General features: G+C 37.8%; 1 protein-coding gene across 2 annotated transcripts in view; it reads left to right on the top strand.

The window, feature by feature from the left end:
* clmna (calmin a) overlaps nt 1-17,094 on the top strand; it is a 59,206-nt gene that overhangs the window by 26,541 nt on the left and 15,571 nt on the right. For both annotated transcript variants that reach the window (XM_053335928.1, XM_053335927.1), the window contains exons 2-5: nt 12,229-12,290; nt 15,931-16,026; nt 16,165-16,248; nt 16,335-16,427. In XM_053335928.1, coding sequence (XP_053191903.1) covers nt 12,229-12,290; nt 15,931-16,026; nt 16,165-16,248; nt 16,335-16,427 — 335 coding nt within the window. The remainder of the gene's footprint in view (nt 1-12,228; nt 12,291-15,930; nt 16,027-16,164; nt 16,249-16,334; nt 16,428-17,094) is intronic.

Here is a 17,094-nt window from a genome sequence, read left to right as displayed (position 1 = left end):
ACAGAAAGTTAATCATGATAATAATTGTGATTTATTTCTATTCTTCTTATGATATATAATTACAATAATTCTTATTACATAACTATAAATGAATCCAAACAAATCATACAGCATATGTAATGAGTGTAGAGAAGTATGCATAATTCCTTGTAGTATATTATAAATAAATATAAATGATTGAGTGTAGTGAGTGTATCAATATATGAATTGTATTATTATCATTATTATTTGTAGTTGTAGTAGTAATCATTGTGTTTAATAGTCCTCATGTTTAAATGAATAGGTGAAACTTACAGTGACACACATTTCATTTCTCATTGTAAAAATATATGTAGATTGAGTGTGTTAATGTGAAGTGACATATGCAAACACATTTTTTAAGCTTATACAGATCTGAAATGCTAATGTCCAGCAGGTTACATGATTTATTCCAATAGACAGCAGTTCAGAGAGCCGCTGTGTGAACTCTGCAGTTATGTAATATAACTGCTGAATGATGCATCAGTGCAGTGTGAAGGGAAAGCCCTGTCACACTGCTCATGAATATTTCAATAAAAAGCCCTCCTGTTATTCCTCATATTTTACCTTGAGCCTCTTTCTAACACAAACATACATTCATACTCTGATTATGAAGTAGTTTGACACACAGGACCTCCACACAAAACAAGCAGAATCATTAAAAGAAAGGAGTCTCTGTGGGGAAATCTATCACTTGGTGTTATTCATCTCCTGAGTCTGTGTTCAAAGACTTTCTGCTCTCAATTTGGGTCTTTGCGTAGGTGGTTCAAGCACATCTTTTTACTGTTTTATCAGTGTGGAAAAAAGTGGACTTTGTGCCTGTAATTGGCCCCCAGTGAGACAGAACTCTCTCAGCTAAACACTGAGGTACCAAAAAAAGGTCCTCTACTTCCTATATTTGGCTTTTTAGCCAATAGACCATATAAAAGTAAAGTGTATTGATGACACCATATGTTTACAGTCATCCACATAGAAACTGATGAAAGAGCAGCTGGAAAAGGAGTGAAAATTAGCATGTCCACCCAGGTGAGTCCTGTCATTTGACCCAGTAATGAATGCTGATTAAACCCTTCTTACTGAAGACAAAGGCCACATGTTTGCAGGCTGTTTTGTTCAGTGTATGAAGAGTTGTAGTTCTCCTTATAACTTATAGTTCAGCCTGCAAACACACACATATGCAGTAGTGCTTTTGGTTTGCCAAGTAAAGCTACAGATGGCAGATGATGTATGGACTATGGATGTAAGGACTATTGTAGACGTGGTGACTTCAAATCAGTATTTGTGTTTATGTGTGCTTTATGACTGTTATAGTTCCACTTTAGAACTGGTTCCAAATGGTCAAATCCATTGGAATTGTATTTGAATTGAGGGCAGAGCAGCTTCCAGACTAAAGTTATCTTCAGCTATCTTGTAGTTCATCAGTTGCAAACATTTAATTGAATGACTTAATGTTAATAACAGCAGTTAATAACCACCTCCCTCTTATTTTGTTAATCTCATACAGACAGGAGACTGTAAGATGCTTTCTAATTCATTCATTCATTCTGTTAACTTTTAGCTGTGGACCTTTTATCTTGTCTACCAGTTATGTTTCATATATTCATCAGGTCATTAATAAACAGTGGAGATAATAAACAGTTGATCAGGAATTAATAAGGGAATCAATAATGAATCAAACCGATTAGGCAGATCAATAATGGCATTGGTATCAGTTCCCATCCCTAGTTATGTAGCCTAGTAGTAATTGTCTGTTGTTATAAAGGTATCCAGTAGCACAGACTGTACATTATAAATAGCTCTGCTCTAAAAATGTCCACATCTTAAACTGAGATCTTGAACCAAAACAAGTTGAACAGTAGATGGAAGCAGTGGCAGACAGTCATTGTAATGTTTACTTGATCCTTTGTGGTTACCACAGTTGTGATTGTGTTTGCTTTGCCCTGCTTTACTTTAGCAGGTGTGGAGGAAGCTCAGGTAGCCTTTCACCTGCACACACATTCATAACAATGACTAATTCTTATTGTATGTGTGCGTTTGTGTCAGAAGCACAGTCGTCTCTGATATCCATGAATCCACAACACAATGAACTGCTTTGGTCGGTTAGTGAGCAAAGACACACTGACGCCACTATTCCTCACAAAAGTCACTGCCTGTCTAGTTAGTTTTAATAGATGTGTGTTCGTTTACAAGCCTCATACAGCTAATTGCCACTTAGTTATATTTGCTGGCTCCCTCTGTGACGCCCAGAGATCCTATTAAAGAGCTGTCATCTTAAACACATCATTCATGTTAGCAGTTTGTGGCAGTATACTCAGCTGAGCCTCTGTTTGCATGACAATCACTCAGAGTCAGTGAGCGCTTATCTCAGATCAACTGCTCACAGAGATGAAGGGAAAGAAGAATATCACATTTACTAACTGATAAAAATCACTCTTTACTTCCTGTTATGTTATTTGCTGTTGGGATGTCTTCCAGTTTCGGTCTCAAAACGCTGACATTTAATTTTGATCAACAGAAAGTGTGTGTGTGTGTGTGTGTGTGTGTGTGTGTGTGTGCGTGTGCGTGCGTGTGTGTGTAAAAATAATGCTGCTGGTCTGGATGCACCTGTATGTCAAGAAGAGCCTCCAGTGTGTAATTTGAGAGTCAGAGCAAAATTATGCTGAACTATGAAACAATGATGTACGTTGTGTTTGTCGGGGGGGTTAAGGTCAGACACAGGTTATATTAACATACCTATATGTTAACATACTGGATTTTTGGAGCAGATAGTGATTTTAAAAATTATGATATTGCCCGATAAACGTATATGGTTGGATGCATGATATTTTATAGTTTAACAATAATCTTTATTGTATAACATGACTCATAAAATCAGTAAACTTCACTGTGAATTTAATAATTATGAATTACTATAAATAAGACCAAAAATAGGTCTGTCACCATAATTATCAACTTATCATGCAATATTGTAATTATCAACATCATCATGTCTATATATGGACATGTCCTGTTTTTCACCTTTTAATATTGTCACACTTCACATTAGCAGCTAAGAAGCTATTCATGTTACATTAGCTAAGCTAGTAGTGTCCTCCATTCCTCACTGTGTACGTCCTGAGTGGAGACTGTAGAAGAATTAGACGGAAATAACTCTGTCCCCAACCATAATGACCCCCCACCCCCTCTTTCATTATTATGCTATTATATAATCATTATATCAGTGGTATAAAATGATCTTCAAATGACAATAATATCGTTTATCACGATTATTTCTGAGACAATATATCGTCCAATAAAAGTCGTTATCATGACAGGCCGAACATAAACATATTCAACTTAAATAAAGAAAAAGTCAAATATGCATCAAATGATGCCTATATGACTTTAAAGTTAAAATTATTAAGTGATAATGAATATATCAGTCCATATCATACGACATATATACGCTGGTACCACTATATGATCATTATAGTATGGATAGATATGGATGGATGGATAGATATGGTTAATATCGGTCAATAATATTGGCTGACTGATATTGATTGTGCTCTATTCTTTATATCTGCTAAAGCATCAAAATTCCCTCATCTTGTCAAGTGAAAGTGTCTTACAGCAGCACTGAGCTCCATACATGTGCAGCATCACAAGCATGACTGGACATTTTCCTGCTGACATACAGGAGCTTTTATGTGTGGTGGCAAAACCAGTTTCTAAAAAAAAGAAATAGAAATGAGATCGATCACAAGCCAAGCTCTGAACTAACTCAAGGTAAAGTTATGAGGTGCATGATTGTATTTTACTGTCATTTTTAGGTCATTTAATGTCCTTTAATGGACAGTGCAGTGACATGGAACAAAGCTACCTGTTTGGACTGGAAACAGGAAATATTCTAAGGAGTTTGAGACTCCAGAGTTCATCTCACCAAGTTCAGCATTAAGATAAGATAAGATAAGATAAGAGAAGATGAAGATGAAGATGAAGAAGAAGAAATTAAGTACCGCATTTTTTAGCTTTACAGATATCTTTTTACAAATGAGTGATTTATCCTCATTTTCTGTAGTGTTGTCTCTTGTTCTTTAATTAGCAGTACACCGTTCACTAAAAATGAACCAGTAGGTTTCAGAATATAAAAATGCTCCTGTTAGTTTCTTTCTCATGACTCTAAAATAAAAGTGTTTTTCACATGTTTAGATTATAACTACCTGTGGTACACTCATTTTCAAGCTAATTTCTCTATAAAGGTTTGTAGAGTTGCTTTTAAAACACACCAAACAGTTGTGTATAAGGAGAGTGGGCCCTGTTCCCAGAGCCCCACCTCTCTCTCTCTCTCTCTCTCTCTCTCTCTCTCTCTCTCTCTCTCTCTCTCTCTCTCTCTCTCTCTCTCTCTCTCTCTCTCTCTCTCTCTCTCTCTCACTCGGCCACACTGGATATGTTTGAATGAATTAAAAAGGCTTGGCACTCGTCCCAATAGTGAGTGGAGCTCTATTTATAAATTCCACTCAGGACTCTCATAAAGGCCCGGGTTAGCCCCATATGCACACACATACACACACACACACACACACACACACACACACACACACACACACACACACACACACACAATATCATTATGCAATTCGATTCTGTTGTGTTTGAGTTTACTGAGTCATTGGCTGACATCCAGAGCAGACTATACAGCCAATCCTAATCCTTCATTCTTCATTCCACATTAACACCTGCTGCTATTACCACTGAGTTTAAATATCTCAGATAAACACAGTGTGATGCTTTTACTAATAGTCCTCACTGTGAAACTCACTCTGGTAACATCATATTATGGTACCTGTTACTATTGCAGTATATGATTATAAGATTATCATTATTCCATGTGTGTTAGTATAGCTCAGTAAGGAAGGGGGGGTGAGTCCTGACTTCATTCTTGGTAATGCTGACACATTCATGCAGGATGTAAAATTCATGCAAACAAGTTCAAATGAATAAAATCTAATAAAATGGAAAATATGTGGGTAAGTGCTTTCATATAAACAGCCGGAGTGTGTTGATGATGATGATCATACTCCTAAACACAAATAAAGGTAGTGTGTTGGTAGTGTGTAGGCCTTCAGTGCAGTTCTTGCTTTTTTATTGGTGTTGGTTTCTGTTGGTAAGCTGTCACAGCTGTGTGGCAGCACATTCATCTCTTCTAATGAAATGACTTTGTTTATTCAGCCAAAGAATGCAGGATTTAATAAAACACTGTTTGCCCTGCCAGCAGTCAGTATTGATCATTTCTCTAAGGACAGAACCAAAGTGGAAAATTTAGCCTTTGACTAATACTCAGCCAGATCTGCTGAAGATTACAGCCAAACAATGATAGAAGTTTATCAGTAGTAGCTTCTCAAATGTGAGGATTTGCAGCTTTTCTTTGTTTGATGTTAATTTGTCATATTTGATAGCAAGTGGAACATTTTTAGGTTTAGGAGTCGATGATGACGTCTGAACTACTGAGACGCTTTGACTAAGTGAAGGAGCAGAAACAATGATCATAAACTATAGAATCAAGGAAAAAGTGAACTTTGAATTTCCCTGAGCACGCATAATACATTACAGTTACTCTCCAATGGAATGCACACACACACACACACTCTCTCTCTCTCTCACTCTCACTCTCACTATCACACACACACACACACACACACACACACACACACACACACACACACACACACACACTGTCCATTAAAGACCTAAAATGACCTTAAAATCTAGGTTGTATGAACACACACACACACACACACAGCACCAAACTAACAAGGCAGTACATACAGAAGCATAATTAGGGTTTTTTCTCTGAGGCACTGTGGCTCAAATTTAATGATCAAACAGTAACAGTAAAGCTCACACGCCTTCTTATGGGCTTCATTTAGGGCTGTATATACTGTATATACATACAACACAACCACTGCAGTGTATAGTCAAGTGCTTTATATGTGTTTCTGCAAAGCTGTCATTTTCCATATAAGATGAACAATGCCTCTCTTGTGAGTAATTACCTAATTAGTTATCTTGGACACACAGACACAGTCAGGCCTGTAAAGTAACATGAGCCACAACTTTTAAAAGGAACCTATTATATGCAATTAAAGTGATGTAGTCTGCTGATGTCATGTTTCCAGGTGTTGTATCCAAAGCAGAGCTGTGGTTCCTGTAAAGAGAAGAACTGCAGCAGCCTCACACTGACTCTTTAATGAAAGATGAGGTCACAGTGTTTGGACCTGCTGGGACTCCATACAGTGTGTCCTTATGAATGTGTCATATTATAAGCTGTTGATTTATTTCTTTGAGATTGGCAAAGAGAGACGCATTAAGTGAAATCACTCAGCTCTTACTGGCTCGGTCTGGTCTCACAGAGAGTGTGCTGTTCATATTCCTTCCACATGATGTTATTGTTTATTTGTTTATAAGGAAAATACAAATCCCACAATGCAACATCAGATGGGAAAAAGAGAAACAGCTACTGGCAAGGTTTCCTGTATATGTGGTTCAGATATTCATGTTTCTCTTAGGGTTAGGTGAAGGTATCAAACATTAGCTATTAGATGGATTGTCACAGAGTTTGGTTACAGATACTTGTTTTTCCTCCACCATGAAGTCCACATCTCTATTTTTTTAATGAAATGTCTCGACAGTGAATGGATTGCAGTGTTATTAGCTTCAGATATTCATGTTCCCCTCAGAATTACTTATTAACACTTTTTTCTATCATCAGATCAATATTTCAATTCCTCCAGTAATTAGGTTACACAGTCAGCTGTACTTTGTGGTTAATGTTAACATATATTAGCGTGCGCTCGTGTTAAGTTAGCGTAAATGTGAATATTCTCCATTTTCTTTAGTCCCTTATGGCAGTAAACTGATTACCGTAAATTCCGGACTACAGAGCGCACCTGATTAAAAGCCGCATGCTCTAATTTTAGAAAGAAAATCAATTTTGTACTTGTACAAGCCCGCACTGGATTTTAAGCCGCAGGTGTCCCACGTTGTAATATGAGATATTAGCAAGGGTTGGTCCGGCGATGGCTGTCAAACCCCCCCCCGCGGCTACTCTGACTACACACTGTTCATTTAGGGCGCACTAGGCAATCGTACCATGCCCAAGCACGTTTGCCCCCTAAAGTCTGGATTATTTGGCTAGTTTGAGTGCAAGTGTACCGTGCTTGAGGGAAAAGAGGCCAATTTTCCAGGGAATCCCGGGAAATCGACGATTTTTTAAAAGGCAACATTAGCTGAGCCCTGGTCATTTCAAGCAACGCTAATGCAACACGGAGACATTATTCATATATGGGTTCCCAATCCGACCAGTTATTGTGTATTATTTTGTCATTGCTAAGGCAAAATGGACATTATAATGAATAGGCTATAGGCTTAATATTAGTTTGCATCCAGCGAGTCATTACATCTGCTGCACCGCTGCTACCACAATTATCAAATGGTAAGTTTATTGTCTGTGACTGTGACCCTCATAAAAGTAATATTTTACTAATCTGCATTATATAAACTAACGAAATTCGTTAAAGTAAGTCATTTGGCGACTTCTAAGTCATTAAACTAAGTCTTACTTTTACTGGAGTAATCTACCTCGTTGGCACCTGTCATTGTACGTCTTGTATTGGAAAACTTTGAATTGAAACTTACCCACTGAGCAAACTCTCCCGTTCTCTCCTATGAACGAGTCGGACAACAACAACGTGTATCAAACATGAAGCAAAGTGAAATAATAAAGTACGTAACAACAACACCCACGAAAAAAAAACATGCATTAGCCGCACCGTAGTACAAGCCGCATTGTTCAAAGTGTGGGAAAAAAGTAGCGGCTTATAGTCCGGGATTTACGGTATATTTGAGTTGTGGACTGTTGGTCACGACAAAACAAGACATTAGAGGACATCATCATGGGTCATCATGTGTTAGCATGTGTCAGTGTTACGTTAGCATGCTAACAAGCTAAACTAAGATGTTGAGCATTTTTGTCATGATTAGTCAATTATTGATTCCTTGCCAAGTATTTTGATAATGGAATCATTGTTTTGAGTCATTTTTTAAGAGAAAAAAGGTAATTTGTCATTCAATCAATCAATCTTTATTTATATAGCGTCAAATCACAACAAAAGTCATCTCAGGGCACTTTACACATAGAGCAGGTCTAAACTGTACTCTTTAATTTAATTTAAAGTGACCCAACATTCCTACATGAGCAGCACTTGGCCTTTTAACAGGAAGAAACCTCAACAGAACAGGGCTTTAAGTGGGTTAGGGTTAGGGTTAGTGGATGTCAATATTCTCTGTATTCTTTAGTCCTCTATGACAGTCATTTGAATATATATATGGGATATGAACGGTTGGTTGGGACGAAAGAAGACATTAGAGGACATCATCTTGGGCTTTGGGAAACTGTGATCAGCAGTTTCCTGACATTTTATAGACTAAACCATTCATCTATTGAGAAAAGAATTGACAGATTAATCAATAATGAAAAAAAAGGCAGTAGCTGCAACCACTAATCCAACTATTAAATGAACTGCCAACTATATTGATAATCAATGAATCATTTAGAGTCATTTTTTAAGTTTAAAATTCTCATATTCTTTCTTTAGTATTTTAAAACAAATAGAATATAATTAGGTTGTGGACTGTGGGTCTAGATGTCATCTTGGGCTTTGGGAACCCATTATCATCATTTTGCACCATTTTCTGACTTTTTATGGACCAAACAAATAATCGATTAACTGAAACAATATTCAACAAATGAATACATATTAAGAATAATTGTTAGTGGCAGCTGTAGTGTGCATTGATTTCTCATTGATCTCTTTATCAGAGATGGCTTTATTGATAGATTGTGTTTCAGATTTCAGCCATTCATTCATTCACAATCATTTATATTGATGACGCTCTGCTTTTATTGAAGCTTCCATCATTGAATAACTCATGCCAACATGTGGTGGGTTGTTTTCTGTCATTTATAACATTGGTTCTTTTCTAAATGTTCTTAAACACACTCTTCATTTCATCTCACGTCTCGCTCATCTCGCTCCAGGCTCCGTCTCTCACTTCCTCCGCATCACATCCTCTTCCTGTCATCCTCTCTCTCTCTCTCTCTCTCTCTCTCTTGTTTTCTCACCTCCCTCCATCCCTCCATCGTCTTCCCCCTCCCTGTGTCTGCTCTAACAAAGATTCATGCATTAAAGCCTCAGCGACGCCTCTTGAATACCAACTCTGGCATTCTGTGAGAACAGTGGGGGGAATTCTCTGTGTTGAGGAGTTCCCATGTGAGGAAACACTGGAGAGGACAGACATACTGTTGGACTGATGGGCTCAACACCCTAACTTTGACCCCCTCCATGATGTAAAGGGGACATTTCCCTCCCCTGTATCTGTCTCTACCCATCAGGCCACAGTGAAGCAGCCCTGACTCAAATCAATATTATTACAGCAGCCTCAGCTCTCATTACCCTCGGTGTTCACGAGGCACAGTTATCCCCGGTGCTTCCAGTGAGTCACACACTGGACATAAAGATGAATAACAGCTGACTTTGCTGCCATGGTAACCCCTCCAGAGCTCCTCCCAACCTCTCTCTCTCGTTGCCATTCGCCCCCATACGTTTGCGGTCTTTGCTCTGGTGCAGTCTGGACTCAGGGTTACAGAGGAGGGCTGAGACATGAGTGGAATTTTCCAACATAAACAAGTCAACACACCAACATGCTGCAACCCCCCCCATCCCAATCTATAACACGTCATGCTATTATCACCTGTTATTATAATATCTCATAGATGCTTTATACTTGTACATTAGTACATTAATAATCTGTGAAACTCTTGGTAAAATTAACTAGGGCTGCACGATATGGTTACATTATCTCATCTCAGTATTAAAGCCAAATATATCTCGATGTCAATACGATATACGATATGGCACCTGAAAAATGAAGCATTCTTAATCAAAACAAATAACACCAAATGGACCTTACAGTGCAGTTACTTAACAAAATAGTTTATTAATCACAACAGACAATAACAATAACTGTCTTAAGCTGCATTGAAATAAAAATAAACTATTTTCTTTAGCTTCTACTTTGCAACAATGCTTTAATAATATTTTAATGTAACAACAAAATGAAACAAAAAAGGACCTGTTTACTCATGAGTCCAGATGTCGTCATCAAGGAAAGGGAGGAATAAAGTTCAATTTAAAACAAAAATAAAATACAGCCACAATGGTCTGACAGACTGTCATATGTTGATGAAAGTAAATGGTGAATAGACTGTACTAATATAGCACTTTTCTAGTTTTCTATTTTTTGACTATTCAAAGCGCACATTCACCCATTCATACACATTCATACACTGATGACAGGAGCTACCACACATCAGGAGGAAACGAACCATTCACACACATAAAACTAGACATGAGTACATTTTTATTGCTGAATTAATCAGGATTTGGTGAGTCTCTTGTGCAGCAGGTAACATTCTAGATGTTTCCTCCAAATCTGTGGAGCAGTCTCGTAAATTGGTGTTGCAATTTCATCACTAAATTTATAGCATTTCTGTGCTGTTTATTTGTGACATATTTTTATAGAAAGACCTGTAATGTGCTGAGAACATTACATTAAAGACTATATAAAGTGAATTCAGACATTTTCTTCTAAACACATTAAATAGGTCATAAATGTATTTATAAAAAAGATGTAAAAAGCATTTCAACCATTTAGATTTGAATTGTGGAGCTAGGCTTTACAAACTGTGTTTCAAGATTTCTGTGTTCAGGATTTAGTGGGCGGGTCTGAAAATCATAAACCCGCCCCTGCTGCTGTAGAGGTATAAATACATTCAGCACACACTACTACTGCTATAGTCTACAGTTAGCTGAGTTAGCCGCCGGGCTAGTCACTGAGTTAGCAGCAGAAAGCTCTCAGACCTAGCATCCATGTTTCTGGTAGAGGTGGTGACTTTGATTGACAGGTGACACTTGGTAGGGGGCGGGGTTTCAGCAAACTCGGCAGCCACGCCCACAGTGTTTGGGAGCAGAGAAAGAGGCTGAGTTTTACACAACTTTGAAGCCTAATTTCATATATTTGGTGATTGTTTTAATCATTCAAATTTGGCAGGGTGGTTAACAACACACTTTTCTGTGGTATGTCAAACTCAGAACACATATTTATTCTTACTTTATATGGACTTTAACTGTGCATTACATGAAGTCAGGAAAAGATGATAGGAACTTCAAACATCAGCCAGTATGATAACATTGATTTGTTGTCCAGCTGTAATATGAAGACCTTTAGAGTGGAGGAGCAATACCTTCAAAGTCAGGACTAGGTAATGTATTTACCTGATTAGACGTCTCCTCAGGACTCTGTGGGTGTGATTTTGATTGACATGTCCCTCACAGTTTGTCAGCGCTGTTGCTCCCGTGAGTGCCAGACAACAAACACCTTCATTAGTCTAATTGGTACACAGAGTCTGATGATGTAACCATGTCGTTTTCCTGCATAATCAGAGCTGCGTGGGTGAGCAGGGACTGTAAGTGTGGGAGATATTCAGAGAAGCTACAGTGTTCAGTAGTAGTTGGTCATATGAAGGTTTAAAATACTGCATTACAAAATGACATTATATGTGTTAAATATGGGTTTAATTTCACTGAACCATGGCCTTGAGCCTTGAGCCTTGAGCCTTGAGCCATTTCTGTATTATTAAGCGGCAAGTCAAATATAGCAGAGCTTTCAGAAAAATCAGTTTCTCAGTTATAATTAGAAATAGGTGATATACATATAGATATAAATGTTGATGTGAACATATTTACAAGTTGAAAAGATTTTAAACTAGATATGACATTACTGTAAATATCAAATGTGATGTTGAGATGTCTAAGTTTATTAATGGTCCTCAAAAATCTGATTATTGCTCTCTCAGATTTCACTCTTATATCAGGAAGTTTAATGTGAGATAAAGCAAAAAAGAGAGAGAGTGTGTGTGTGTGTGTGTGTGTGTGTGTGTGTGTGTGTGTGTGTGTGTGTGTGTGTGTGTGTGTGTGTTTCCCAGTGCTGTTCCTCTGCTACAGAATGATGAAATCCCTTTGAGGGTGTTGCTTCTCCTCTCTCTGTTAGAACTCTGGCTCTGGCTTCATGATGACTGACATTATTTTTTCTTGTGTTTGTGTGTTGCAGTTGAGAGAGAGGTGGTTCAGAAGAGAACCTTCACACGATGGATGAACCTGCATTTAGAAAAGGTTTGTTTAGAGCTGCATGAAAACATGCAGAGGAGAAAGTGTAATCATGGTTTCCACAAGACTATTTGTTTTATCACCACTTCAGCCTTAAAGGCCAGCATAACTCCATCCTCACCACACTGTTGATCATGAAGCTGTATGTACTTTACTCTGCAGCAGAGACACGTGCTGCACATAAACACCAGCTGCACTCTCTCCATCACTGTGTGAATTATACATGCAGGAGTGTGCAGCATGAAACTTTAATGAGGATGTAAAGTGTTAATCTGGGAGAACACTGGTGATGTTACATGTCTGGTCAGCCCAAGGTGGTGTACTGTCCTCACCACCCAGCTAGCTGTATGTGAATAATGGCTGGGTGGAGGAGCAGCGCCCCCCCCTCATCCCCCCTGCCCCCACCTCCTCTGCTCCTCCAGGCTTTTCGCCAATGAGAGTTCTTCAACAAGTGGGACTAAGAACTGATTTGCGGAGGCCCAAAGGAGACAAATATACATAATAATACATACAAAATCAGCATTTATTTATTTATGTGTTTAGTCATGTATGCATATATTTAAACATGTATTTCTGTATCTATTTATTTGCACATATTGAAAGAAAGTTAAATAAATATGGAAATTAGAACCCAGCTGATATTAGTTAACTGAAAAAATAGATAGAAATGACCATAGGTCCAAGGTTCTCTAAGGATCTCTTAACATATCTAAAACTAAAGATGTTTGGTTTACAATGATATAAAACAGCAAATCCTCATATCAGAGAAGCCAGATGCATGTATGGTGTTATTGCTGGAAAAATTACTTAGATGATTTATCAATATTCAAATTAGTTGACTGTACATTTGAACCCTCTTGTTGTCCGTGGGTCAATTTTGACCATGGACAGCAGGACAGTTAACCCAAAAATGAAGTATAGTTGGTGCAAGGTGCAATTTTAGGTGAAGAATTTCTGTTTATGAATAAAACATTTGGCGTAAAGAATGACAAAATTAAAAATTATATATATATATTTAATGTATGTGGTGTAAGAGGTAGAAGGGAAAAAATCCATACTGACAATATAACAAAATGAATAAGAAAATAATGTGAACCTCTGTATTGTTAATGCACTAACCTTACTTTAATCATGTTTAGTTTACTTGATGGAGATCAAAAACTTAATAATAATAATGGTAATGTTGGATTGGTATCTTTATCACAGAGTTTACTGATGTTAGATTCTAGCACATTCTAAGAAGTGTCTTACCTGTAAATACAAGTAAACATTCAATGAATTCTATTCAAGTTTTACCCAAAAAATGTGCACTGAAGGTGAATATTTGTTCCACCCTCAGCAGGGTCTGCAGGTTCCTCCCAACCTGCACCAGGTAGGACAGCCTGTATGTAGCCTGAAAGGAAAAACTGGGGCTGAAAAGCTCCTGTAAATCCCTGTCTAGGCCTGGTGCTGAGTGCACAGTAACAACTACAGGCACTCAGAGAACATCAATATTTTCATCTACTCCTCAGTCTTTCCTCACTGTCCCTGTTTCACTCCTGAGCCTCTGTGTTTGTCTTCTGCTTTCATGGCTGAGTCAGAGTGAGCCGGGAGTCTGAACGTCTCATCAAGCCTTTTGTCTTGTGTCACACAATGAGCCTCTCTTCTCTTACTCACTCTTTGGCCTCGCATCAAATCTCTGACCCACTAATTGACAATCATACATTTGTCTTCTGTCATCTTTGGAAAGTTCCAGTCACTTTACCCCCCGACCGCTGCCACAGTTCACCGTGTTCAGACGAGTCCAACAAATGCCTGAGTTAGTAATGATAACATGTTAGCTGAGCCTCAGGGTCACTGACTGATCTGTAGAGATAAATCTGCATAGTCTATGCTTTATCACATGGTTTATTTTATTCCACTGAAATGTCATAAGAACATGTTTATCTTTGAGAGACAAGAGTTGAAAGGAGAGCTGTCCAGTACCATCTGAAGTGATGAACACACACCCATGATTTCTAACTCATATTTATCTATTTACTTGCATTTATATTTTTATTTATGTAACTTTATTATTATTGTTGTTGTTTGTGCAGAGCAGATTGTATGCAGTCTTCAAATTTATGACCTCCCATCATCATATTACCAACCACAGTTTGCTAATCATCATAGAAGCTGCAAATGATTCATGAGATTTTGATTACAAATCAGCTCAGAGCACAGCCAGCACTTCTCAGTATTATCTGAGAAGTGCATAAGCACTGCTGGTAATGATTATATTCATAAATCTATCAATTATTTTGTAATGAATTCATTAAAATGAATGATGAATGAGTGAGTAGTTGGAGGCTAACCAAACCCAAAACCTTCACATTGCTTATTTTGTGTCATTAGAAGGACAAGTGTGAATTGTTCTCTTATTCTGGATTTAAATGTATTGATGCTCATGATATTTAACCCCAGCATTAACCACATTTCTTATACCTTCTTATACCTTATTATGCATGTATGTACTGTAGGCTATTGAATATTATAAAGACTTAAGTTGGTGCATATTGGATCATGAGTTCAGTATTATGTTATAAGACATTTTCTGCCTTTCTTTCTTTTCATTTACTAACCTTTGATGGTACAAAGAAAGAACCTAAAAATAGAAATGTGTATATTTTATAATGGTATTAATTAGTAATTAAATAATTTGTATAAGTACAGGAAGTAATTATTGTTGAGATCCATATATGGAGGAAGCTGTTATTCTAGCACTCATTGATTTATGGAGAAGGTATGGGATTTAATAAGTGTTTACTTCTTCTCACTCCTTTTTTGATGTGGTTGACAATCTTGCATTGTGTTATGCTTACTGTTATGTGTAAGGCTATTGTTTTCACTATGACCATTTTGTTTTTCACACATACAAAATAACATTTTCAAATCAAAAGAAAGCCATTGTAGTGTGTTAGCTGTGTTGCACAATCTACTTATACTTGACTTCATCTGTCACAATATAAATTGTTATACTTGAAAGGTTTGCAGGTAGTTATGAGATATTAATATATATATATATATATATATATATATATATATATATATATATATATATATTGATATATTAATCAATGGTACAAATATATCTTTTGAATAAAAAGCTAGCTAATAAGCTTCAGGATATCTACTGGGATGAAATGATGTACAACACTAAGAACAAAATACTGAGGGGGAGAAAATGCCTCAGTACAGAGAAACTAGAAAGAAGCAGGGAGTGTTAGTGTGACTGACTAGTGCTAACATGTTTAGTGTTACTAGTGTAACATGACTAGCTTGTGAGCATTAGCTGGGCCAGCTTCATGAATAGCTGCAGGCACAGTCTATTTTGTGGATGAAGTTTGCTGTGCTACTTTGTGATGTGACTGTGCCTTTAATAATCTATATTAAAACAACATGAATCCTTTGTTTGACTACACTTTAAACAGATTAACACATGCTGCTGCTTTTCTTCATGTGTCTGACCGTAGCTGTTTGCTGCCCCTAGTGGTCATTACTCACATGGTTTCCAACAGAACTGTGGGACCTGAACTTTTAAAGCAAACTATTAAAACAAACAGGGTGAAAAAGGTGTTTACAGTAATGTCTAATACTGTCTTTCCTCTTTCTTTCCCTCCATTCTCAGTGTGACCCACCCATCGAGGTCCATGATCTTTTCCGGGACATCCAGGATGGACGCATCCTCATGGCCCTGCTGGAGGAGCTGTCTGGATGCAAGCTGGTCAGACTCTGTTTTTACACAGTATACAGTGTTGTGTATAATAATCACATTAGCAGTACTTGTAGTAAGAATTGTGGTTGTACAGGCAGGTTTTAAACTGTTTGATCAAATTTTGTCTCACTCTGAATCATCTTCCAGCTTCATGGCTTCAAGAAGTCCTCCCATCGTATTTTCAGACTCAACAACATCGCCAAGGTCCTGTCTTTCCTTGAGGAGAGAAACGTAAGTAATCAAGCATGAAGATAGTGTGTGTATGTTATATGGCTGAAGTGTTTTACATATACAGAATGTGTGCGTGTGGTCTTCAGGTAAAGCTGGTCAGTATAGATGCTGCTGATGTTGCTGATGGAAATTCCTCCATCATCCTGGGACTCATCTGGAACATCATCCTCTTCTTCCAGGTAATTACACAAAAAAAAATCCATACTCTTATTTAAAACCTTTTCATCCACTCTTATCTGTACCATGAGTTTCCATCCACCCTCCTTTTTCCTCCGCCTCTCTTCTCGCTCAAATGAGGTCAAGTGTACCAATAAAGTGTCTGCTTCACAGCCTGTGCACTTTCCATTCAATGAAGTCCATCTGGTAGTTTATGTAATCCACACTGCGGTTCAGTGCTTTCGACGGACACCATGAGGAAACAATTATCTCTACAGTTCACTCAGACTGTCCTCTCATTCTGTGTGAAGCTGTCTGAACTGGCAGGTCTGAGCTGGAATAAATGCTAATGATGAACAGGATTCACTGAGCCTCTATGATTCCAGTTCCCCTGCTGATGCTGGAGATGGAGATGTGATATATATATATATATATATATATATATATATATATATATATATATATACACACACACACACATATTAAAGGAAAACCAGTACAGGTGTGAATGCTTGACCCCTACATTGAGGGGGTGAATGCTTGACCCCTACATTGAGGGGGTCTTGTGGTTTTGCTGGCGAGGTTTGGGTCCACTTATCCCATGATGAAACATTTCTATCCTGATGGGAATGGTCTCCATCCAGGGGACATGTGGGCTCACTGAATGGTTTGAGGAGTATGAAGATGATG

This window comes from Scomber japonicus, chromosome 16 (genome assembly GCF_027409825.1).
Source record: "Scomber japonicus isolate fScoJap1 chromosome 16, fScoJap1.pri, whole genome shotgun sequence".
Lineage (NCBI taxonomy): Eukaryota > Metazoa > Chordata > Actinopteri > Scombriformes > Scombridae > Scomber > Scomber japonicus.
The sequence above is the reverse complement of the archived record's forward strand: the minus strand, read 5'-3'. Positions and strand labels throughout refer to the sequence as shown.